At 44.6% G+C, this 24,661-nt stretch overlaps 1 protein-coding gene across 1 annotated transcript in view; it reads right to left on the bottom strand.

Moving 5' to 3' along the window:
* GABRA2 (gamma-aminobutyric acid type A receptor subunit alpha2) overlaps positions 1-24,661 on the bottom strand; it is a 68,653-nt gene that overhangs the window by 37,615 nt on the left and 6,377 nt on the right. The window contains exon 3 of the mRNA XM_075422045.1: positions 2,330-2,397. Coding sequence (XP_075278160.1) covers positions 2,330-2,397 — 68 coding nt within the window. The remainder of the gene's footprint in view (positions 1-2,329; positions 2,398-24,661) is intronic.

Here is a 24,661-nt window from a genome sequence, read left to right as displayed (position 1 = left end):
TCACAAGATGCTGACCAAGGGGACAAAACCCCAAACTGGCAAACACACAACGCACAGGGGTACAGTCATACATCTGCTGACTTTCGTTGCTATGAAAAATCCCAGGGGAAGGAATCCCACTGGCAGCAATGAGAGTGTTGGGCAACCACGGTGTTCAGTCTAAAATCCTGATGTGACCGAGGGCCTCACTGCTCACACCGTGAAAGCAGAGGAGCTCAGAGGTTGGGATCGAACCTTCCTGAAAAGAGCTCAGATTTAGTTTGGGATCGTCTGGAGGTTTAGGAGAATATGGGCAAGAGTCAAACTTATTCTTCCAGTGAAGCTTTTTACAGAGGAAGCTTATAGAATGAGAATGTTCCAGGGCTTCCAACATTTACAGAAGAAAATACCAGTAAACCCTCTGTATAGTAGTCTACGTTATCAATTCAGTAATGCAATACCTAAATGAAAGAGTACTCACGGTAAAAACTCTAATGTCACCTTCATGTTCCACAGAATATGTGATAGCTTGGAAGTTACTATTGCAAAACTCATCTCTTGAAATTTTCTAATTGACTGCTCATACGTTTCAAAATGATTTTATAATTATCAACTGAACAACCTAAATTAACCCTGAAACTTGTAGGAGTAAGTATCAAACTGCTCTTCCTTACCTATCTACTTGTCTGCAAACAGATCTGCCCACCGCAGTACCAGCTGCCGCTCCGACGCACGGCCCTCCGTTTCCATCCACACCCCTGCCCAGAGCTGTCGGAGCGGTGGCATCGGCCGGCCGGACCCCGTACCGCGCCGTCGCGTCCGTCTGTGCCCTGCACACGTCTACACGCCGGCCTCAGAGGTGTTTCTGGAGTCTGGGATGAGGCGCATGGAGCTTTTCATTGAATTCCCATTTAAGCACAGATGACTTGCACGGCCTCAGGGAAGTCTACTCATGCCTCAGTACCACGTCTTGGAAACGTTCATATCATCTCCCCATTTCACAGGAATACTGGGAGTGTGAACACTGAGAAGTCTCGAGGTACTAGACTAACCAGGTGGAGATGTTCATATCACCTCTGTACATAGCAGTGGATACTTGTTTATCATAATCAGTATTAAAATAAGAATAATTTCAGAAACTTAACATCGTTAGGAAAACCCACCTCAAGAGAATCGGTAACACATATAGCGACAGAAAGAAAATAAATTGCTCATTTTCCTACAAAATGGCTTTTTATGTGAAGCCTCAGTCATGTATTCATCACAATCAACGCAAAGCTTGGAAACCGAAACTATCACACACAAAAAAAGGAACACAAAAATCCAGAATATACTCCCCACAGCTATGACTACCCGTTAGTCAGTGAGCAAGCAGCTATTAAAAAGTACACCGTACCATGAAATATTTAGTTTTGTTGCAACCTAGCTTGCAACAGCAAGATCTTTCCTGTTTGGTATGATGCATAACCTGGAAGTTTTCACAGAAGAAGTAAATATTGCCTGTTTTCAAAAATATCCATTTTTAATACCTATAGATACACGTAGGTAGCATTTTATACATCTGATATATAATTGTTGATGTTCAAAACACTTCAAAAAATACTTTCATGCAGGAAATAATTTCTTGCAGGAATGGCGAGGGAAGCTAAAGTGACTTTCAGACTGCCCTTCCCTTCTTTCCTTTCAGAGCTGTTCTATCCATGAAGATCTTTCTCCTGAATGTGACACATTCTCCCTAACCAGTGTATGACTTGCAGGGAGCCTACAAAGCACCTCAGAGTTTTATCCATTGCTGTTTTCACGAAAAACTGTAAACCAGAGCAATATTCTGACAGCTTCTTTCTTTTTAATGTCACTGACTGCCTTTAAACAGTTACTAAATGGTGCACATTCTGAAGGACAGATCTGTAGAACACCACAATCATGCTGATGACCCAAACTCCAAGCAACGCCTTTCAGAGTTTAGTTTAGACTGACTCCAGTCAGGTCCCTCAGGCTGTTGCTGACATTCAGCGTGCTCCTACAGGGCACTTCTCGCTCTAGTTTCATCCAAGAGGAACCCATCTCACCCATCTCGAGACTTCTCCACAATGTGAACAGAAGTGCAGTCAGTGGGGACAATCAGAAGATTGACTGATCCCAACTAAACAGCTAATACAAGCGTACTTCTCCTGTAAGGTCTATAAACCTATTTCCATCTTTAGAACTACTGGGATTTGGTGGTTCCTGACCTCAGTGAAATTATTCCCAATTTGTCCACAATAAGTAAAAGCAGAATACAGGTTTAAAGAAAGTTAATAGTATACATCTTACACTATTTACCATATACACAAAAGATTCGGAAACTCACCATATCAGTATCTGAAACAGGTCCAAAACTGGTCACATAGATGTTAGTGAAGACTTCAGTAATACTGTCTGATGAAAAAAGAAAAAACAAGCAAACATGTTAAATTTGTAGTACTTCTTCAAACTCTCTGTGCAAAATTATGGGACATTTTGAACAAATTTCTGTCCTTACGTACTTCTCCTGAGCAGCATCCTGTTGTAAATACCGCTGCTCTCCACCCCACCTAACACAGAGGTTATCAGACGAGAGTTGGTCCCACTCAGTAGTTTCTCTCACTTAAAGGACTATACAACCATGAGCAACCACACACATATTTCCCATTTCCCCACCAGCAAAAATCACCACAGTGTCTTGGACGTCGCACGGCAGTACAGCTCTAGGAATAAAATGCCCTTGCTGCAGAGTTATCTCTGCTGTTGCAGATCATTCCTGCTAAAGCCTCTCTAGTCCCAGGCTGTTTTCTTCATCCCAAACAGCTTTTTCAAAGCCAAAGCCAAGGCAAAGCTTACCTTCTTGACTACACCAAATGCAACACCCAACAGCATCCTATTTTCAACTGGGTACGTTTTTAAAGCGGTGTGTATTTTAACATAATAGTTCCTTCCCTTGTTACACGATGCTCCTGACGCACTGTTGTGGTACTGTAAATACTAGAAAAAAATGTTCTTCCTAATCATTGTAGCCAGACAGCCATGAAATCAGAATATTAAATATGGTACCGCAGGGAAAAATAATTGCTGAGTTTTCCCTCTTCCGTTTTCAATTAGGCTCCAAATGGAACGACATTCACCAAGTGCGACAGCCGCACTTGCAGGAAATATCTTACCGCGGTTGCCAATTACCGTCTGCGTTCCAGACTGTCAACAGGAGGAGTTCTCCTCCTGAAAGCCAGCTGCTGGCTGGAAAAGAAATATCTGAACACAACTAGGTGCAGTTTGACTCACCTCAGAATTTCCCATCCCTAAAAATAACATGGCTGCCTGTTAGATGAGTGATCCGGCTGCTATATTATGGTTTCCATATTTAATCATAATTTAATACGGATAGTTAATAGGTTCTACATTCCTAAAAGCTACCTTTGGACAGATACGTGGCACAGGCAGATTCTACTTTTCGTGGTCCTGGGGCCAACAGCAGAACCAGTGCCCTCGGCCGGGAGAGGCAGGACGCGTGGGTGGGCGGCTGCGTGGGGAGCAGCGCGTTCCCAGAGGGATGCAGCTGCACCCAAGGCAGAGGCAGGGCGAGACAGCACCACCAGAACACTCCGGGAGCATGGTGTAGGCACTTTCCTGCGCTCTCATCTTCAGCAGAACTGGAATTTCCTCGCTCCAGCCGAACACTAGACATGCGCTTATCACAATATAGGACTTCGTAAAGTCTCTCCTATCCAAAAGAATCTATTTTCCAGGATCGTCTTTGCTTTTTAAGCAGATAAATAAAGGTGGATCCTTACTGTGCGCCACTGGAAGTTCAAAAGCACACGTCCCCTGCGTGTCCCGAGAGATGTTTATTTGTGTGATAGAGACTTCCGCGATCCCATGTGCAGCATCCACACACAAGCCGAGTTGACTTCTACTCCGAACACCTTACAAACCAATTTTAGGTCCGTGGCCAACAACAGGTGCCGAGCCTGCACCGTTCTTAGTATTCAACCAGGAGAAAGCACGGGTCTGGCCGAAATATCGTACAGAAGCCACAGGAACAGATCAGACCAGTGACTGCATATTGCTTGTGGGAGACCGTCCAGGAAAAAAAAAAAGATTAGTCTCTCCAAATGGTCACCTGGCACAGGCTGAGATGAAATGGAGAAGTGGCAGGAGAGCTGCTCTTCAGGGGGTAAAACAGTGCTGCAGGGACTAACTGCGAAAATTGGCGGGCACTGTGAAATTTGGCCTGCACGATAATGACAGCACGAAATCTTAATTACAATTCCATGAAAAACACCGGGGCTGCAAATATACGACTGACAATTAAGTATCCCAACCGCAGCGAACGAAGGCTAATTTCGGTTCTATTCATAAAATCTGAAGGAACCCTACCACAGGTAGCAAAGTCATTTGGCAACCATCTCAACTAGATAGTCAGAAGCGTGGTCCTCTCAGAACCTCTAACCTCTTGCTGTCAGCTGTTTGCATCTGACGTATTATTTGACACAGGGGAATGACTTTACGATTTGAATATAGTAAACTACAGTATATGGAATCTTCAGGCTTGCCTTGCATTTTAAGTTCTAGTTTTTAAATATTCCCATATTCTGTCTTATTATTTCTACATACTTCTGGATCCACCCTCCCGTAAGAAACGAGCAGAGAGAGCTGCGAGCAAACAAATTGACTGCAACATATCGTTGAGTGCTGTTACCACAGTCCGTAGACTCCCCTTGTTGGTGTGCGCTACTCGGTCCAAACCCTTGGAGTGAAGGATCGAGACCTGGGGAGTGGAGGGAGGTGGAGGGGAAGAAGAAGAAGAAGAGGCTTGCTACCCACAGATCCTCAGCTGCAAGAGCTTCATTTCAGGTTGTCTTAATTAAGATAAGCACTTCAATGTATATAAAAAGTCCTGGGGCGAATTCATCCCTGATAGCCTCAGGGGGGCTCAAACTGAAGCACAGGAAGTTCTGTCTGAACATGAGGAAGAACTTCTTCCCTCTGAGGGTGACAGAGCCCTGGCACAGGCTGCCCAGGGAGGCTGAGGAGTCTCCTTCTCTGGAGATATTCAAGAGCTGCCTGGACAAGGTCCTCTACAGCCTACTGTAGATGACCCTGCTTCGGCAGGAGGGTTGGACTGGGTGACCCACAGAGGTCCCTTCCAACTCCTACCATTCTGTGATTCTGTGAATGGGAATGGATGCACATTAATTTTGCACTTCTATTTCTTTTTTGCCAAAACATCCTCAGAGCAGCACGGCTCCCGGCAGTGGCGAGAGCAGCGAGTTTCTCTTCGCCCCGACGGCAGGCACTCCACCGGGCAGAACGCGGTGGGAGATAGGGTATGACGGGGACAAGGGAAGCTGAGAAGTTAGAGGTGAGGAGGCTGAGGGAAAAGGAAGAATAAGAAAATAGAAGAAAGGAATACAGGAAAAAAAGAAAGAGGAAAGTATGCAAAAGAGGAACTGGCAGATTTTATTCCTGCCTCCTATTTTCTCTCAAAATTCTGCATATTTTGTGAGTCTCTATTCACACCGTACATACAAGGAAACTGGTCCTTAAAGAAGAAACTGAAATGTAATAAATTCTGAATTATTCCTGTTACCCTCCGTTAGCGTTAGTAGCCTAAGCCTTGTGTCTGTTTCTTATTACTTTCCATAGTGTTACAATAAAAATTCTCCTGAATTGCAAATTTGAACTCCGGGTTTCAGAACCAGTGTCTATGAAAAGAAAAAACAAACACTCCTTTTCTGCAACAAATATTGTGGTTATCGCTTTGAAAGACCACATGCTCGCCAAACAAAGTCTGTATTAGCACATAGCACTTTGTCCCGCTAGTAACTTACGGACAGCAATCCAGAGGCACAAAGTGCACTTTCAGGTGGACCTTCTGATCAGAACAGTGCCAGCAGGCACCGCAGGTACAGGCTTTTTCCAGCTCATGTTCTGGCCAGAAGAGCACCAGTCATCACACTGTGAATGCCCACTGGAGGTTCAACCAGTTCAGGGTGATGGAAGAGCCAAAGGAATGCACTCCGTTACAACTGGTCAACGCAACACATGTTCACACACAAACCTAGAGTCCATTTTTTTTGAAAAAAATTAAGGACAAGTTATTTCCACTAGGATTATGAAACCTTTTTCTTCTATTGACGTGTAAACACCTAACTACAAGGCCTGATTCTCAAAAGCGCATAAATCAATGGAGGCCCAGTGCTTTTGAAAACCAGTCTGGTTTTTAGAAAAGAACCCTCTGTTGGGAGGAGGGGTGGCTGACTCATTTGTGTTTGTGAGCTCTTAAGTTCTTCTGAATCACTGCCCCTGAAGGTTAAACAAAGAAACAGGAACAGGAGAGGGTAAGGTTATAGTTTCTATTTCTGATGCTTCTTCTAGGGGAAAAAGATCTCGGGCAAAGAATATGACATGTAGACGCCAACATCAGATGTAGCGCTCTGAAATTCAGCAAATGGTATTAAAGCACCGTTTCTAACTTGCCTTGGTCATAAATGTTAAAAGAGAAGCCTTATCTGACTTAGCTTAGGCCAGTTTCTCAGAAGACGGAAGCCAAAGCTATATTGACAAAAAAAAAAAAGTCAAGCAAGAATAGAGGAAGAAAAACACATCTCATGGAAGCAGTAAAAGTAATAACTATTAAGATCACATTTCACATGGTTCTTAAGCACTGGTTTCTTCTGATTCCCTGTCCCTACTTGAACTGTCACAATATCAATACCAATAAAACCTAAAAAGTAAGAAAAAGCAATAAATATATGAAATTTCAGAAGATTTGTAGATCCTTATCTATCCTAGCTGGAAGGTTTACTGTGTGCTTTAATTATATTTAGGATTTTACAGACATTAATTATAATAACCTCTCTCTGAAGACAATAAATTTTTATCTTCATTTTTCCATACTTGGGAAGCTGAAGCAGAAGAATTAAATTGAAGTGTAAGTAATGTGAAGTACAGGTATTTACCAAATCTGGCTTCAGCTGGCCAACATCAAGTATCCACCTTGGAAAATGTCACCACTGTTGACTCATCACAAATTAGAAGACGTTTCAGAGCCTAGTCAGAGTTGGTATCAGTGCTCTGTCCATTCCACTATGGCAGCTTTCTGACGGTCTGAAGTCCTGGTGACTCGTTCCTCAGTCGAAGAGCTGACTCAGCAGAAGTAGGTTGCTTGGCAGAGAATCTGCAGTGGCCAAAGAGTAAATCAATCACAGGTTGAGTAACGGAGATGGTCAGAACATTCGGATGAAAAGGTTCCTCACCAGCATTTACCAGTTTGTCAATATTGGAAATCTCCACAGAGGCAATTCAATGTTGAATGAGCTCCTTCGGACTGTTGCCCACCAGGCAGCTTTCAAAACTTCTCTGCCTTCTTTCGAATGTCCCTTCCCAGCTGCCTGCACCTCTGAAGCAGTACAGAGAGTTCCAGTGTCTGCAACACGGCGTAGCTGGGTGCAACTGAGAGTTCTCCCTTTCCTGGAGAACTCCGAGGCAGAGTTATCTTTTTTGAAATAAACCTTCTGAATATTTCTCAAATTTGAGGATGATCTGTGTTTTGCTCATTCCTTCTCTCCACTCACCAAAATAATCTAGAATCTTTTCTTCACAGAGAGGATGGACAAAACACGCATGGCTTGCTCTAGGTATGTTTAAAAGAAGCTAAGAAAGGAGCGTGATCATTGTGAAGCCTTCAGAGTGGATCATCAGCAAGGTTCCAGATGTTCGCTTGCATGAAGCTGGCGACATTATCCATTAACACATCAAGGCTATCTTCACAAGAAAACAGGCTGGAACTTTTTTTTTTTTTAATTTGAATTTTCAGCCAATAAAACTGTAAATCCAGGGTTTGGGTAGCTAAAATAAAAGCCAAGCTGTCTGAGATAATCCAAAGCCATCAAAAGTATTCTTGGTGGGACAGAGCTTTCAAAACATACATATGCAGTTCTAACGCACAGCATGAAAAAAATTCTTACAAACATTATTTTAAATGTAGAGTAAATAGTACCCAGGAGAACACTGCGAGGCTGTAGGACTGTAGGGCTGCTACAGTATGCAAAAAAACCAAAAAGTGAAAATAAAATACTGCTCTGAAATTATGCCAACCAAAAATAAAAAAGGAGGTCAAGCAGCAGTGCTGTGGGAGCCTGAACTGAGGATCTCCGAGTTTTTGTGGAAATGCTGTCAAAAGCTTGATGTTGCTTTAATTATTTTGCTACAAAATATGATTTAACTGAAACTGGCATTGCTCTGACACTGTCATCTGGTCTCCAAGGGCATGCTTGGCAACGCTGCCCAAAGGCTGTCAAACTGCCACTCATCACACGAGTCGGGAATTGCACAGGTGAAGCAGCCAGGGTCTCCATCCATCAGACACGGTGTCGGCTCCACACGCTGCCCTTCTCCGACCAGCTCCTTCGTGTGCCCGTTGACAGCTCAAGACACTCGCCGGCTGGCAGGGGATGGGGGCCAGAGGCGGGCACGCAACGTGGAGCCGTAAGAGCAGCAAAATCCACAGGAACGCAGATATTTCCGAATACCGTTCTGGCAGTTCTTCTTTAAGCTTGGTTTTGGTGCTTTACGTGACAGTTTGATCTAGCCAACCACTCAGCACCTTCAGTCGTTACCCACTGCTAAATCAGAACAGTTTCGAAGCCACGTGTGCCTACAGAAATGCACTTCCAGTGCGTAAATTGAAGCCAACCTTGAGAAGAAACAAGCTGGCTTTCCTCTTTGACATCAACGCTTCAGCTCTGTTAGCCTCACTCTGTCCTCCATCTATCAGAACCACAATTTCTTAATATGAGCCATAAGTAACCTTCTCCTTCAAACCTCCATCTTTAACGAAGCGTATGCAGAGTGACCTTACCAGTAAGACCTAGCACTACTTGTAAGCGTTACTGTTAACAGTTGCTCTCTTGATTCTCTTTGGTGTAAATGAGACCCAAATCGGGCGCTGTACTTGATTTCTCACGGTGTTGACTGAAACATGAACATATTCTGGAGTTAATATATAAACTGTCAACATCCTCTTCTTCTGTAGCAAAAAATATGACTTGGGAAAACATTTTCAGATATGTTTTTTTAGCCCAGCTAATGTCTTTTTTACGTGTAGGTTACCCACAAAATGTGCACAGAATGAAATGCAGGCATATCTGCCACTCAAATAATGTGATATATCTCCACAGTCGGGTAATTACTCAGATTTGTCCTGTGTGTAAAAGACGCTGGTGCAAACTGTAAGAGCACGGTTTCCAGCTAGCAAACGGAAAAGTAAAAAGTTCTCTCTGTGCTGAGTGATACATTTACACATTACTACCATAAATTTCTCAATCATACGACAGATTTGGGGTTTAACTCTCACTCAAAGAAAACAGTGCAGATCACATACACAAACTTCATCTTCACTACTTTTTCTTCTCTATCTCTCTCCCAAGACACCTTTAATTTGCAAACCTTATCGCTTCAGGTAACAAAATTAAACACATATCCAAAGGGTCCTACGAATGCAGAGCCTTGGATGCAAGTGACGTTTGACGTGCAATTTTAACTTTGTTACAGCTTCCTCTGCAAGTTTGAGAAAGTCACTCAAGGGTAGGGCTAAAGACTGATTTTGGTGCCTAATTATCTCTTTAAGCATATTGGACGAGCTCCACAAAGTTATTTAAGCTCTAAGTTTCCACTTAAATCAATAAAAGTTAATCTGAATGTCTTTGTGGTCCAGACCATAATGACCAAATTTTGCACTGACATTTGTCTGAATCCCCTTTAGTCCCAAATTCCTGTCTAACGTTGTCAGTACCTAAAATTCCCTGGCTGCTTATATTTCCACCTTAAGGCAAAAATATCCTGGTGCTGCCAAGCAGCTTAAAGAACTGGCTCTCAACCAAGTCCCACTGAGTTCCTCAAACTATACATAATTACAAATTTACTGGGCCAGAAAGGCTTTGAGTGAGAAAGCAAGAAAACAAGCAAGAGACCGTCCCCACAGCCCAGCAGTACTCACGGGATGTGGCCGACTTAAACTGAAGTCTCTGCTCGATATCTAATTATTTACACAAAGCAGAACAACTCCTTCCAACGACTGAGGAAGCATGTCCTATCTTAAGAGAATTCACCTCCGTGGCCAAGACAGACCCTGGCACACAGCAGCTTGAGTTCACATCTCTGCTTTCAACCAGAGCATGCGTTTCATGAGAGGTGCTCACTCTCTCACACCAGGTTCCATCATCCTGGGCAACAAGCTGCTCTCACGGGTTTTTTCAGGAAAGGAGGAATGCCATGAGCTCCAGCAGGGGCACGCCACTGTGAACAGATGAAGTGGAGGCTGGTGATGATGTTTTCCCACCCAAACTTGAGGAGCTACTGGAGAGAGTCCAGCGGAGATCTACGAGGATTATGAGGGGACTGGAGCATCTCTCCTATGAGGAGAGGCTGAGGGAGCTGGGCTTTCTCAGCCTGGAGAAGGCTGCGAAGGACCTAATATATGCTTATAAATATCTGCAGGGTGGGTGTCAGGAGGATGGGACCAGACTCTTCTCTTTTCAGTGGTGCCCAGCGACAGGACAAGGGGCAATGGGCACAAACTTAAGCAGAGGAAGCTCCAGCTGAACCCGAGGAAGAACTTCTTCCCTCTGAGGGTGACAGAGCACTGGCCTAGGCTGCCCAGGGAGGCTGTGGAGTCTCCTTCTCTGGAGATATTCAAGACCCGCCTGGACAAGGTCCTGTGCAGCCTGCTGTAGGTGACCCTGCTTCGGCGGGGGGTTGGACTGGGTGACCCACAGAGGTCCCTGCCAACCTTGCCATTCTGTGATTCTGTAAACTTAGATGTTTCACCTATGCTGGCAAGGAAAGGCTTCACCTGCATGCCTCTCCAGTATTTCTTAATTTGTCAGCTTGACAAATCCCCACCCATTTTATTGACTTTATGAACCGCCTTTGCACAGTTAAGGCCATGTCCACACTATTTCTGAGGTACACCAGCATGCCTAGCTTTCCCCGTGTTCCACAAAGGAGACCTGGCTGTTTGAAGGGCAATCTAAACACCTGGGTAACATGAAACCTGTTCCCATAAAGCCAGATTACCATGTAATCCACCAAATGTCAATTTTTCCCTTTTCCTTACATCCTCACATACCAAGAAAAAAGGAAAAAGAATTTAAAAGCGATTGTCTCCAAAACAAAAAACAAACAAACAAACAAAATGAGTCATTTTTAGATAGTGTTGAACAAACTGTTCAATAGAAACATGAAAGTGAAAACATAGTTGAGTTTGGCTGGATGAAATGTGATCTTACAGAGATGGGTTACTTAAAAGATTGAAGTAAAATGAACTTAGCTAACACACAACACATTTGGCAGCAAACCACGGCATTCAAATGAAACACCACATGGCATTCAAATGAAAAATAAAGCATCAGCACTAAACCTTCTCCCTTTAGACGCTACAGCTTCCATCAGGTTGCAGAGCAATTGCATATAATAACCAGGCTGAGGAACAAATGGGACTACTGCATTGTTCAGATCAACTGGATGCGCATGACAAAGCTAAAATGACCCAGACTGCCCCAACACTGTCTAAAGAATGAGACGGAGGAAGACAAAGAGAACACAGACACTCAAACAAGTCTGGAAACCAAAGGGAGTAGACCTTGATGAAATAGAGCAGTAATTATCTCTGGAAACATTCAAGACCAGGTTGGACAGGTCTCTGAGCACCCTGATCTAGTTAGCGGTGTCCCTGCTCGCTGCAGGGGAGGTTGGACTAGATGACCTCTAGGGGTCCCTTCCGACCCAAAACTTTCTATGATTCTATTTGGACTGACCAGAATCAGTGTCATCACACAAGTAGGGATGGCAAAGTCATTATTCCCATACAACCGCCTTCCCACCTACTCTGCTTAGAGGCTCGTACTATGAGAAAGGAAACCACAGCATGCAGGTAAGGCAGAACAATTCCCATAATTATTTCAGACTTTAGAAACTTATAATCGGAAGTCTCTCTCTTTTTTTCTTTTTTTTTAACGTCTGAATTTTATGACCTTAGAGTCATGGAACACCCTGTCAAATTCTGCTGCATTACTCTTCTAGGCTAATTTCAGGTTTAGTCTCTGTGCTTTATCCCTAGTCACAGCATTTATAAACCATCCCATTTGATAGACTCGTTCCTCCAGCCCCCTCCTGTACTCCAAAGCACATCTCCCCATAACAGCAGTATCATTTTGAAAAAGCAGACGCTTCAAGTTTCTCTTTACAGTCATGAAGTGGCTGAGTCTGGGCTTCTTAAGATACGCCTTTGTTGCGCAGCGGCTCCTGCCTTGCTTGATTTTCACTGCTAGCTTATTTGCTTGTTCATCTCCTCTCAGACAGGCCCAGCCACTTTTCTAACCAAGATCACTCAGCCTAGATTTTCACAGAATCACAGAATGGTAGGGGTTGGAAGGGCCCTCTGTGGGTCATCTAGTCCAACCCCCCTGCCGAAGCAGGGTCACCTACAGCAGGCTGCAGAGGACCTTGTCCAGGCGGGTCTTGAATATCTCCAGAGAAGGATCTCCAGGTTAGATCTCAGGAGCCACTTTGGCTTATGCTGGTGACATGTCAACTTGCCAGTGAAAGTACAAGCTAGGAGGCGGCTCTCCTTCAGGACCTTCTCACATTCCAAACATTAGTGAAAAAAACAAATTCTCCTAACTTCCTGGAAGAAGATGAGAGGTCAAAGTCCTCCCACATCAAAGATGTGAAACAGCTGCAGAACTCACCCTGGAGTGGCCAAGGAACTGTGTGACAGCACACACATATACATACTGAATTTCACCCTTTGGCCACACGCTACTTCGAAAAAGTAAGCTAAAACAGACACTGTCACAGTGCTTACTACCCTTGCTAATTATTTAATGAAGATTTGGGTAGCATGCCAGAGCCCACTGAAGTCAGCGAAAAAGGCTTCCCCTGGTGATGGCCAGCTTCAGAGGAAGCTTTCGGAAAACGCCTGTCTCTGTGGTCAGCCATGGCAAAAGAGTTGGCACCCTGGAGTGGACAGGAACCGGGATGGAGCTCTGGGAAGAACACTCCTGCTTGTTCAGTGGCAAACACTCCCTGCCACCAGAGCTCAGCATCTTCCCAAGGCTTGCTGAGGAAAATTCACACATTCCGAAGCCCCAAAGGCATATGGAGCAACTCTAGAGGTCAACAGACTTCAGGAAGCATTGAAAATCGTGATCCTTTCAGACAGATTATTTTACTGTCCGTGTAGAGTGCCTGGTTACTACAGTCCTGGATCGTACAGCCATTAAAAATGGAGCTACAGTTCTTTTCTCTTTTGCTAGCCTTGTATTCTGCATTCAAGCGTGACAGGAACCAATGGTAGAGAAAGGTAGTGCCTTTATTTAATAGAGCTGTGTATTAGGGGGCACTCAATGCATTTTTTTGCAGCAGGAGCCTCAAATATATTTTTAATGGATAATGTTGTTTGAAATTCTGTAATACCATTCCGGAAGACCGTGACACACTGTCAAAAAAACCCGACAGCATTCTAATCCTTCTATCAACTAGACAGCAGTTCCTATTTTAAGCCAGGTGAAATAATTATGGAGTATAGCAAATTAATGTTTATCCAGACTACTCTGATATTCTCAAAAAAGCCAGCATGGACTTACTAAAATCACCTGGAGATTGTGCGTATGCTAACACCCTAAATACCCAGGGTGCGTAACAGGTAGGCAGATTTTTCTTTACACTCCCCTGATCCCCAGGGTTGCTGAAATGCAGGGAAAGAAGGAATGGAGGTGTGGGTTTGAGACACAGCACAAAACAGACTGGCTGACGAGCTGCCTTTTTTTTATTATTAGCATTTCTTTGTTTGGCAGCACAACCCCTGGGATGGTCATGGATAACAAGCTTTTTGCTAAACAGGAGTCCTGACAACAAGTTCATAGCTTGACCTAACAGAGAATCATATTAATACTTAAATAGTTAACAAGCACCCCCACAAATGAGCAATAAATAGTAACATGGTCAGTAATGGGGTAATCTTTTTTTAAATCCCATTTTAACACGTTGCCGAGCTGTTGGTTACTCTTCTGCTATCTAGTTAATGATTTAAAAAAAACAGTCTTCGATTAAGGCTGTGTAATGTGCCTACAAGAAGTGTATTGTAGCACTCAACAGTCCCACAGCTGAGTCACTTCAATGTCTCCAAGCTACTTTACAGATAGCAGTGTTTCCCAGAATCTCCTCTAAAACATACTCCCAGGATACTCCCAGAGCTTGGATTAAACAGCCCCAAATTTGTCTTGTACGGTTGCCTGTGACAAGAGAATTCCCCTCCAGCTGTCCATGGGACTTTCAGGACCCATCAAGCTTCTATATGTGGAAAGGTTATATATCTGGGACAAGAATCTGCTTTTAATATTAAATTTATAGGTTGTTTTTTTACAGGAAGTTAATACAAAACAGTATTTTTTTTCCTTTGCAACAATGCCTAATATGAGTTTCATTAGAATCCAGTTTCTCAAAGTGCATATCCTTCGAAGCAGACACTACGGCTTTGTGAAAATGCAGACAGCATATTTTAAAACAATTGGTTGTTTTAAAAACAGCAGACTGTGCAGCAGCAAACAAGATTATCTGCTCATTCTCTTTACGGTCAACTAAAGACAAAATGCCTGGTTAAAAAAACAAAGAATTCTCTGACAGCTTTTAGCACCCAGCAGATGGAAAGGGATTATTAAGGATGTGACCGTTCCCTTATCTCAAACAACAGGCATTTATATTTCTCCCTTCTCATCTTTCTTTCTTTATTTATTTTTCCAGGAGGAAATGTCTTCCCTTTTGTTCAGAAACTGCGTGAGGCAATGCGGTACCAAGTTCGCATCTAAAGACCTCGCAGAATCACAGAATAGCAGGGGTTGGAAGGGACCTCTGTGGGTCATCTAGTCCAACCCTCCTGCCGAAGCAGGGTCACCTTCAGCAGGCTGCACAGGACCTTGTCCAGGTGGGTCTGGAATATCTCCAGAGAAGGAGACTCCACAACCTCCCTGCGCAGCCTGGGCCAGGGCTTCGTCACCCTCAGAGGGAAGAAGTTCTTCCTCGGGTTCAGACGGAACTTCCTGTGCCTCAGTTTGTGCCCATTGCCCCTTGAAAAAGGCAGTTTGCTGCCTGGCCCTCAGTGAAGGCTACGGACACCGATGAGGACAGTCCGTGATAAGGGCCCCTCCGGAGGGCCGAGGGGTTTCAGGCACCCAGTGCTGAATCTAAGGCTCAACCTGCTGTTCCTCCTCATTGACACACTCCACGCTACGACTTCTCCTCAGCCTCTCCTCATCCCGAGGGACTTAGCTCCTCATTCAGTAAGCCCATAAATTGTGAAAAATATAATTTACTTCACATACTGCAAATTAAAAGGCTTCTACAGAAGCCTTTAGATTGTCCATCAGAAGGAACTATCTAGAATGTTAGGCTGGTGTATTCAGGGCAGGAATTGTCCCTTCAGCTCACCCCTACATACTTCAACGCAAACTCTCCTTACCCCTCCATTCCCTCTCTGCTCTCTGGTGGTGTGCTGAAAGGCTCACACGCGTGAGGGAACAGAAAAGGATGGCTCTAACAACTCCAAATCTCCTGACAGCAGTGGTCTGAAGAACCTAGTACCTTAGGACAACCGAGGATGGATACAAGAAAGAGAAAGCAGGGAATGTGTTGGAAGACAATTACCTCTCCTGGACAAGAGGATCGGCACCGAGCAATGGAGACCACCCAAGAGAAGAAGAACTCCTACCAACAGGGCAATCTTTCAGTCAGAAGATATGTTGCTTTTCTGACATTCAGGCATTTGAGGGGTCAAGAGGATGAAATTTTTAAAATTAAAACAGAAGATGATGTTAAACGTGGATAGGTAACTCCAGGAAACTACATTCACATCAAAGATCACAAATGCAAGCAGTCTATAAACACTTCAAGAAAAAAAACACAAGTTTCAAAAATCAGCTTATTTAGAAGTCATCTTTCCACGTGGAATATATCTTCTGTATAACCCTCTTCACTCAGGTCAAATCTGGGCTAGAAATGATGTCACCTGTGAAACAGAGCACTGTACAGGGGCTTGGAGACAGGGATCTGGTCCATTACCAACAGCGGGTCATACCTCCCGGTTACCTCACCCTCACATGCCTTTCATATTTACTCAAAGTCAGCCCTTTTGCACAGTAGTCTGAGCTCTCCGACACATTTCCAGCGTCTCTGCTGTGAGAAGAGCCATGATGTGCGTATAATGGACACGTGGGTTTTACAGCACACATCAGTTTTGAACTGATTCCTACTGAACTACACGTGTCAGAACATCGTGAAGGTCAGCGGTCCATGGCACTGAATTTGGACTGCAATCAACTCTATGAGTCACAACTCTACAAGATTACAAGATGCTTAACTTACAGTTTGTAACAAGCACAGGTTAAGCAGACGGAATATGGGGCATCCATGTTTTCCCCAAGCAAACTGCAGATTACGATGCATGACCTCTACTGATTCAATAAAAAAATGCATGTGCAGGACCAAACATGCATGTATGGACATGGAAAATAAATATCATTTTGTCAGATGCAATTAAATCCAATCTCTGACTGCAGCTACACAACTTTACTAAAATTCTTCGTGTCCTCTGATGTTCACAAGAATCCCAGGCAAGAGGGAAATTGATTCACGCTGCTTTCACAGAGTTAACTGCTCTAATTATTAAATAGCCCTCAACATATGGCGAGGAATTACGGAATGTAAATCAGGAGCCACGTGCTACAAAGTAAGCACACAAATCGTTCCCAAATAGCTACGCCGCTTCCAGAAGGTGAGCAGAACTGTACCTTCCTCATGTACAGACAAGCTCAGAAAAACAGTGCTGACATACTCCCCATTATAAAGCACACTATCATCGGGATGACAGCGGAAAACAAAACTTCCTCTAGCTGGTGATTAATTTAATTCGAGCATTAACCTGAAAAAACAGACATAAAAATGTGTTTAAAGATTAACCTTGGCATACTAAAGTGCTTTTATTCTTATCATTACAATTTATTAGACTTTTGACAGTATTAGTTCAAAATTTTCTGCTGATGCTTTAATTTAGCGGGCTGGTGAATTGTACAGCAACACAAGACTCTATCTGGTATATCCTCTACAGCTGCTTTTTAAGACAGATGACTCCTTATTGAAAAACATTAATGTCAGAAATTTAAATACATGCACATACCACCATGATAAAACTGCTTACATTACTCTACTTTCAAGTTTCCAAAGGGTATTTGAAAAAATTGTCCTGCAGCTCTCTTAATCTGCCAGTCGTTTAAGTGACCGATGGTTGGCATCGCCGTTTTGTCTCGCTCCTACACGCTCCATCTCTTCTGCCCTGCCCTCCTGCCCTGACCCCTCTTCCTCGCCCATAGCTGTTTTCCACCTTGGCTTGCATCACCTTAACGCTAGGTTGTTGAAAAAAAAACAAACCCCATGTTGTGCTATATTCTACTTCACATCTGCTTCTTGGAGCCTTCAGAAGCTACTGTTAGCTACTAAGAGTAGCCACCAATAAAAGCTACTAATACCAACAATTAATGCAGACCAAATTACTGCAAAAGACAAAGCAGCTGCAGTTCTAATGTTCAATTACAATGTCCTTCTGCACGAGCCTTGCTGATGAAACACCTCTCTCTCTCCACGCTACTAATTCTAAAAATTGGACGCACTAGATCGCGCATTGAAAAGGTTGTTGTCAAAAAAGGCCACAAAATGGTGGCACTCCAAGAAAACAGAAGCGGGAATACACGGTCAGGAATACTGCCAGAAGCAAGGTCTACCTCAGACCACCCAATGACACCAACAACATCGTACTGGCACAGAGGGAAGGCCATACTACCCATGGGTAGAGAAGGATCTTTGCCTCCTACCTACCCAGGAGATGCCTTCACGTCATTTCAACCTCCCCAGTCCATTTGCATTAGTTCCGAAAGCTTTCAGGCAGCTAGACGTAAGAGACAGCACCTTGAAGAACAGTAAAGCAAGGCTGAGCTTCATAACACAAAAGAAAAAAAAAAAGAAAAAAAGACCTGCAAAATGAGACAGCTGTGTCTACATGGCACCTCCAGCCTGGATTTGGAGAAAGCTATATCTGGGAGTGAAAAGAACTCATGGAATTTTGGCCAAAGAAGAGAGTTGGGCATTTTCTAGAACGACGTATGCAACAGAGGGGTGTTTCGAAAGGGAAAAGGCAACTATGAAAACAGGAAAAAAGCAAAAGGAAGACCTCCGTCAGCACCCTTCCGAAGCGCAGGGACTAGAGGTTCCCAGGTGCTTCCCGAGGAGGTGTTGAGCTCTGGGAGACCCAGTGCTGCACAGCTTTTCCGCTCCCGGTCGGCTGCCCATCTAACGATGACGAAGTAAACTTTAATGTACTGTCTTTTGCCATATTTAACCCTTTTCAGGACTCCAGGTTATAGAGTTAGCGGGAAAAAGGTGGCTAGAGTCACTTTCCGTCTCTTCATCAAGTCCCAGGTTCTGTGGAATGTTAGAAGATCCAAGGCAAAGACCATGGAAAAGGATAAGTCCTCCACATTTTTCCAGACCTTTCCCGTTTATCCCAAATCTTGTATTCATCACAGCGGATTGTTTCTCAATAACAAGCTCAAGAGCTGTACAGCACGGTGCGTTCCGCTGTCCCGGGGCAGTCTAAACCTTTCATCTCGACGGGTGCTTTTATTCAGCTCTATCTTCCACAACTGACATTCTAAATCTAATTTTTTCGCAGTTGCCAGTAAAGATGGAAAACTTCAGCCATTATCTCAACGTCTTGATGGTTGCGAGTCACCGAATCTCACAATAAATCAGTTTAAAAAGCACCTCTGGAAGGCCCCAAGTGGAGCCAGCTCCGAAGACAGCTTGGGTTGCCCAGGCCATACTCTGTGGAGTGTCTCTACAGAGCTGGAGACTCCACCACTGCTCTGAGCAGCCATTACCTCTGCAACCGTGTTGGAAATCACCGTCATTGCCCGAATAGTTATGAGCTCGCCCAGTAAACCTAAGGGGAGGAGTAATATTTCTTCATTTTTAAATCATTTTAGATCATGTCTCATAAATATTGTTACATTGTTTTCACCACAATCAGGCCCTGAATTGAATAGAAGCCTGTTGTGCTATGCAGAATATAAATACATAGTAAGAGATGTGTCTTATGGCAGTTTTTATTTATGGGGTGCTAAAATATGGGAAATATACTTCAGTACATATTTGCCATCAGGGGCTGCAAGAACTAAGGTTAAAAAACCCCAACCTTTTCCATGCAAAGCAGTTGAGGGTGTTCTCTATGTTCATTTAACCCCAAGTTCCCAAGTTTCCACTGAAAATAAAAAAATCAAAACTTGCAATGAATTGTCTTGCAAGAAAGTTACGCACAACTATTTGCTTAAATATTGGTGGTTGTCACACCAGCAGCAATCAACAGCACCGCGACAGTAATGCCCACTCGCACCACAGTGGGATGTAACCACCGTTTCGTCACATCGAACGCACTCCTCAGGTCCATTTTCCCAGCTCTGCGAAGGAGAGCGTATTCCAAACGTTACCTGTGTCCTCTGGATGTAAACCCAAAAATTCAAAGAGCACCAATGCTTTCATTACAGAATCACAGAATGGTCAGGGTTGGCAGGGACCTCTGTGGGTCATCTAAGTCCAACCCTCCTGCCGAAGCAGGGTCACCTACAATAGGCTGTAGAGGACTGTGTCCAGGTGGGTCTTGAATATCTCCAGAGAAGGAGACTCAAACTTCTGGTTTAATACATCCGCACTAAAACTTTCCTCATACCTTTTGGGTGATTATATCACTGAATAAGGGCTCTTTATAGCTTCCTTCTTACATTCTTTAGTTAGCTCTCTTTTTGGGGTACCTTACCAAAGAAAAGATTTGAAACGTAACTTTCTGTGTGCCTCCTATACAAAAAATATACAAAACTGAGTACTCCAGGGCTACATCGCTGCAGTCAGCGCTAAAGGATTTCCCTGATACTGTTTATAAGTACATATTTTACAACACTAAAGGATTTCCCTGATACTGTTTATCAGTACATCTGTTAGTGTAACCCAGAATACTATTAATTGTTTATTGCAAAATGTGTCTTTGTTGCTACAGAATGACCAACATCTTATTCATTGCAAGCAAAATACACGTTGATTTCTACATTATAAATTCACTTTTTGCTTGGTTTTAAAGTCCACTACTGAAACTCCAGGAAATCCATTAAAATCCCCCCAAAAATATCTTGGATGAATTCCTAACGCGCTTAAATATTTCTGAAAACGTTTCATAGTTAGGTTATTCAAATCATATTTCCAATCCGGGTGGCGTTACACGAATCGTATCATTTTGCAAAGGTCATAAAAAGTTTGGAGCCATCGTTTGGCAAGCCTTTGGCACCCGGCTGTTAAACCTGGTCAGCCCACGTGGGCAGCAGCTCCGCATCTCCGACTGCAGACCCGCTGCCGGATGGACCTCACGCGGGGAGAGCCCTCGCCAGCAGAACACCTCGGGTACCACCAAGGCCACCGCTTCTCGACCGGTTTCTGCAGAGCCTGGAATAAACGTACTGCTGCAAAAAGGCGATGTTTGCCTGAGCCCATCGGATCCGGCTGAAGAATCCGACCGTCCCCTCGGCCTGATTTACGCTGAGCTCCAGCGAGCTCCACAGAAACAGCAGCGCCTGCTTTCACGTCTCCCTCGCAGCCGAGGCAGCGGCCAGCACAGCCTGAACTCAGCCTCGGCGGCATCAGCAGTATTTCCAGCGTAAAAAAGCAAACACTGAAGCTTTGCCAGGAAACAAAACAAAAAAAAAAATAAAGAAACCACTGAATATACATGTTCAGTGAACTGGGAGGCCATCCTGTCCAGGACTTTTTTTTGAGGTCATCATGTTATAATTTGTGTATTACGACCTAAATAGTCCCTCTGATGTCAAGGCATTTTATAGGTTTCCATCACAGTGCGACACTTCCACTTAACTTTGTCTTTTCAATGCTTTCAAATGTTTATATTTTTATATTCAAATGTTTATACTTCATTTACTTGAAGACCATCATTCCCTTTCCGTTACCTATTTCTCTCAGTCTGTGCTAGAAACAAAATGCTGATTTTGAGTCTCTTGTGAGAGAAAAGATAGACCAGGTTGATGTACTTGGGCATGCCACGTGAGAAAAGAAGTGTCAATAAGCAGATTATCTGCCAAAAACTACGCAAATAACAAATACATCATTTTTCTTCTCACAGTGCTTTCTGTTTGGGGGCAGCTGTAACGTTCATTTTGTTTTGATATCGTCGCTGCTGGTTTATCCCCAGACTTCCAACGAATAACGAAATAAATAAGCATGCTTCGTTCAGCTCCTCAGCCACTACCCTACCCGATGCCATTTTTGCTGGTTTGCTCTTCAGTCTTGCAACAGTTTCTGAGGGTTTTTTATCCCTCGGCTTTCCTGATGATTCATTCCCTAGAATGCTTGTAGCTACCGAGTCCGTTCTGTTCTTGGAGTTCTGCACCATCTGCGTGCCCCGGATAACTCATTCAACAAGATTTTCAGATCCTCCTCTCCATCACTTCTCCATTTTTCCCCAAGGAATGCTTTTTGCCAGGATGCACTACCCAGAACTCTAACAGAAAAGAAGCCGAGCTCCTCGCCGCCTCCTCCGAAAGCACCACCACGGCCCGATTCCTCACAGCCCTCCCAGGGATGCCGACGGCGGAGCAGCCCGCAGCTCACCCCTCCGTGCCCCGCCATCGCCACGCTGCCAGAGAGACCTTCCCTTTTCCAGAACACGAAACTGGAGCAAAGCAGGGCTGAGGAAGCAGCAAGAACCAGTCAGGGCAACCGCACTTTTCCCTTCACAAGCAGGAGCGAGAGCTTTCCCGCAGCGTTCTGCAGCAAAACTCGTCGCAGGACCTTTCTTTGGGACGCTCTGGATGCGCACGAGGCATGACGAGGCTGGCAAGCCCCATTCAGTTTGGAATGCCCAGCTGGGGGACTGCTACAGCTACAAACCCTGCCAAAGCTGATTAAAAAGCCTGCAGGGTCCTGCACCTGGGGAGGAACAACCTCATGCACCAGTACAGGCTTGGGACGGACCTGCTGGAGAGCAGCTCTGTGGAGAGGGACCTGGGCATCCTGGTGGACGACAGGTTAACCATGAGCCAGCAGTGTGCCCTGGCTGCCAAGAAAGCCAATGGGATCCTGGGGTGCATCAAGAAGAGTGTGGCCAGCAGGACGAGGGAGGTTCTCCTTCCCCTCTACACTGCCCTAGTGAGGCCTCATCTAGAGTCCTGTGTCCAGTTCTGGGCTCCCCAGTTCAAGAAAGATGAGGAGCTACTGGAGAGAGTCCAGCAGAGGGCTACAAGGATGGTGAGGGGACTGGAGCATCTGTCCTATGAGGAGAGGCTGAGGGAGCTGGGTTTGTTCAGCCTGAAGACGAGAAGGCTGCGAGGGGACCTAATAAATGCTTATAAATATCTGCAGGGTGGGGGTCAGGAGGATGGGGCCAGACTCTTTGCAGTGGTGCCCAGCGACAGGACAAGGGGCAACGGGCACAAACTGAAGCAGAGGAAGTTCCAGCTGAACAGGAGGAAGAACTTCTTCCCTCTGAGGGTGACGGAGCACTGGCCCAGGCTGCCCAGGGAGGCTGTGGAGTCTCCTTCTCTGGAGATATTCAAGACCCGCCTGGACAAGGTCCTGTGCAGCCTGCTGTAGGTGACCCTGCTTCTGCAGGAGGGTTGGACTAGATGACCCACAGAGGTCCCTTCCAACCCCTACCATTCTGTGATTCTGTGAACCAGAGATAAATGAATACGCCGCCCTAAATTTAACATATTCCAGATTATCAGCATATGATGGTGGCCTTGTTTCCTGGCAACGGAAGACATACAGCTCTTTGATAAACACACACACATATATATATATATAGAGCTCTGCTCTGGGGAAAATAATACAAAAAAAAAAATGTTTTTTTCCCTTTCAGCTCATATTGGCGAGCACATCACCCCACTTTTAATGGCAGACTGATTCTCTGCACTACAACATTATGATACGTCCAGCACTGCAAAGACGAACGGTCACACTCGCTCGTGCCCACTGCTCGCCATCGCTCTGCTAGCCATCACCAGCAACCATCCTTCTCCGTCCAATTCCCCGCTCAACCCATTTATAAAATGTTGGGGGGAAAAAAGGTTTTGGTGCGTCTGCAAGTGAAACACGATGGGGATTCTTGTTCAAAGCAGTCGGAACATCCGAAAGCCACCTTGCAGCAGAGATGGATCCCTCAAACCAGAACCACAACAATTTAGTTTTCGCCCACCTACCATCAGATCTTTCTCATTTTTTTTAATAACCAGTGTTAACCTCTCTGGTTACAGTGAGAATGCCATTCCTGAAGCTGGGGAGACTGACCCCAGCTTGGGGAAAGACCCTGAAATCGTACAAATTTGCACAGCGCTTTCTGATGTCAATACGGCAGCGGAAAATCTGGCCTTCGGGCTACGAAGCCCAGTCCTCTGTCCTTGTGGCTTCCCTTTGTGGGTTTTTTTTTTTTTCCCAAGACTTAAATTTTATATTGTCTAAGTCTTGTATTCAATTATATTTTACCAACTTGGGAGAGTAGAACAGAAAGCAGTTCTATAGCTGCTATAGCCGCTGGGAATGATCAGTTCCAAAGGCGAGAGGGAAAAGCAGGCTGAATACCTTACAGAGATGGTAAGACTACTGCAGTACCCAAACACAATATCAAAATCCCATAAAAATCCATTCCTGCTCCCTTCCTTCCTCTTTTTCATCTTTAAAAAGAAGCTACCACTGCTTCGGCAGGAGGGTTGGACTAGATGACCCACAGAGGTCCCTTCCAACCCCGACCATTCTGTGATTCTGTATGTTCTTGCTGATACACCTAATGCACAAGAACATCAAGATATTAAAAGAGAGCACCTTAATCTGTGTCCCTTTTTCCTTTAATCACGGCTGTGCACGGGGCAGAGGAGAGCAGACAGAGCGGAGGGATCATTCAACCCCTTCCAGATCCGAATGCAGAGGCATCTCAGCTTCAGCGTTCTGTTTCATTACTTGAAGCTCTGACTTCTCTTTTGGCCCCTTGCTTAGTCTTAGTGTCTGTTGTTTTGTGGAGTTCTTTTTCTATATGCTAACAAAAATCATAAGATTCATGGAAAAGCGCTGCCCTGAGCGTCTTGCAAACATTACAGCAAATAAACAGAAGAAAACCCCTTCGTGATTTTGAAGAAAATCACAGACAATCAAGCTCATTATGACTTATCATTTGCATGGCTGCATTGCATACAAATGAGTGCTAATGACAGACAGACTTTGTTCTGAGAGCGAACCTGTACTTTATTTTGATGTTTAAACAGAAGTGGCGTGGCGTGTCTAGGTAGAACAGCTCCTGTCAGGAGTGACAGTGCAGTCAAGAGCGTTCCAGCTGCAGCCCTGTCCTTAGCATAACAGCAGTGCAGAGAAAAATTCATCTTCCCTTGAACACCCTCACACCCATCCGTACCAGCACCGCAGGTCGGGGGATTGCCCCAGCCACAGGAGATGTCTCTGCCTTCAGGGGACAGTCCGGTGTCTCCTTTTCCCTGCCCACACCCCTTCTGCAGCC

This window comes from Opisthocomus hoazin, chromosome 5, assembly GCF_030867145.1.
Source record: "Opisthocomus hoazin isolate bOpiHoa1 chromosome 5, bOpiHoa1.hap1, whole genome shotgun sequence".
NCBI classification, from domain to species: Eukaryota; Metazoa; Chordata; class Aves; order Opisthocomiformes; family Opisthocomidae; genus Opisthocomus; species Opisthocomus hoazin.
This window is presented reverse-complemented; position numbering and strand designations above follow the sequence as displayed.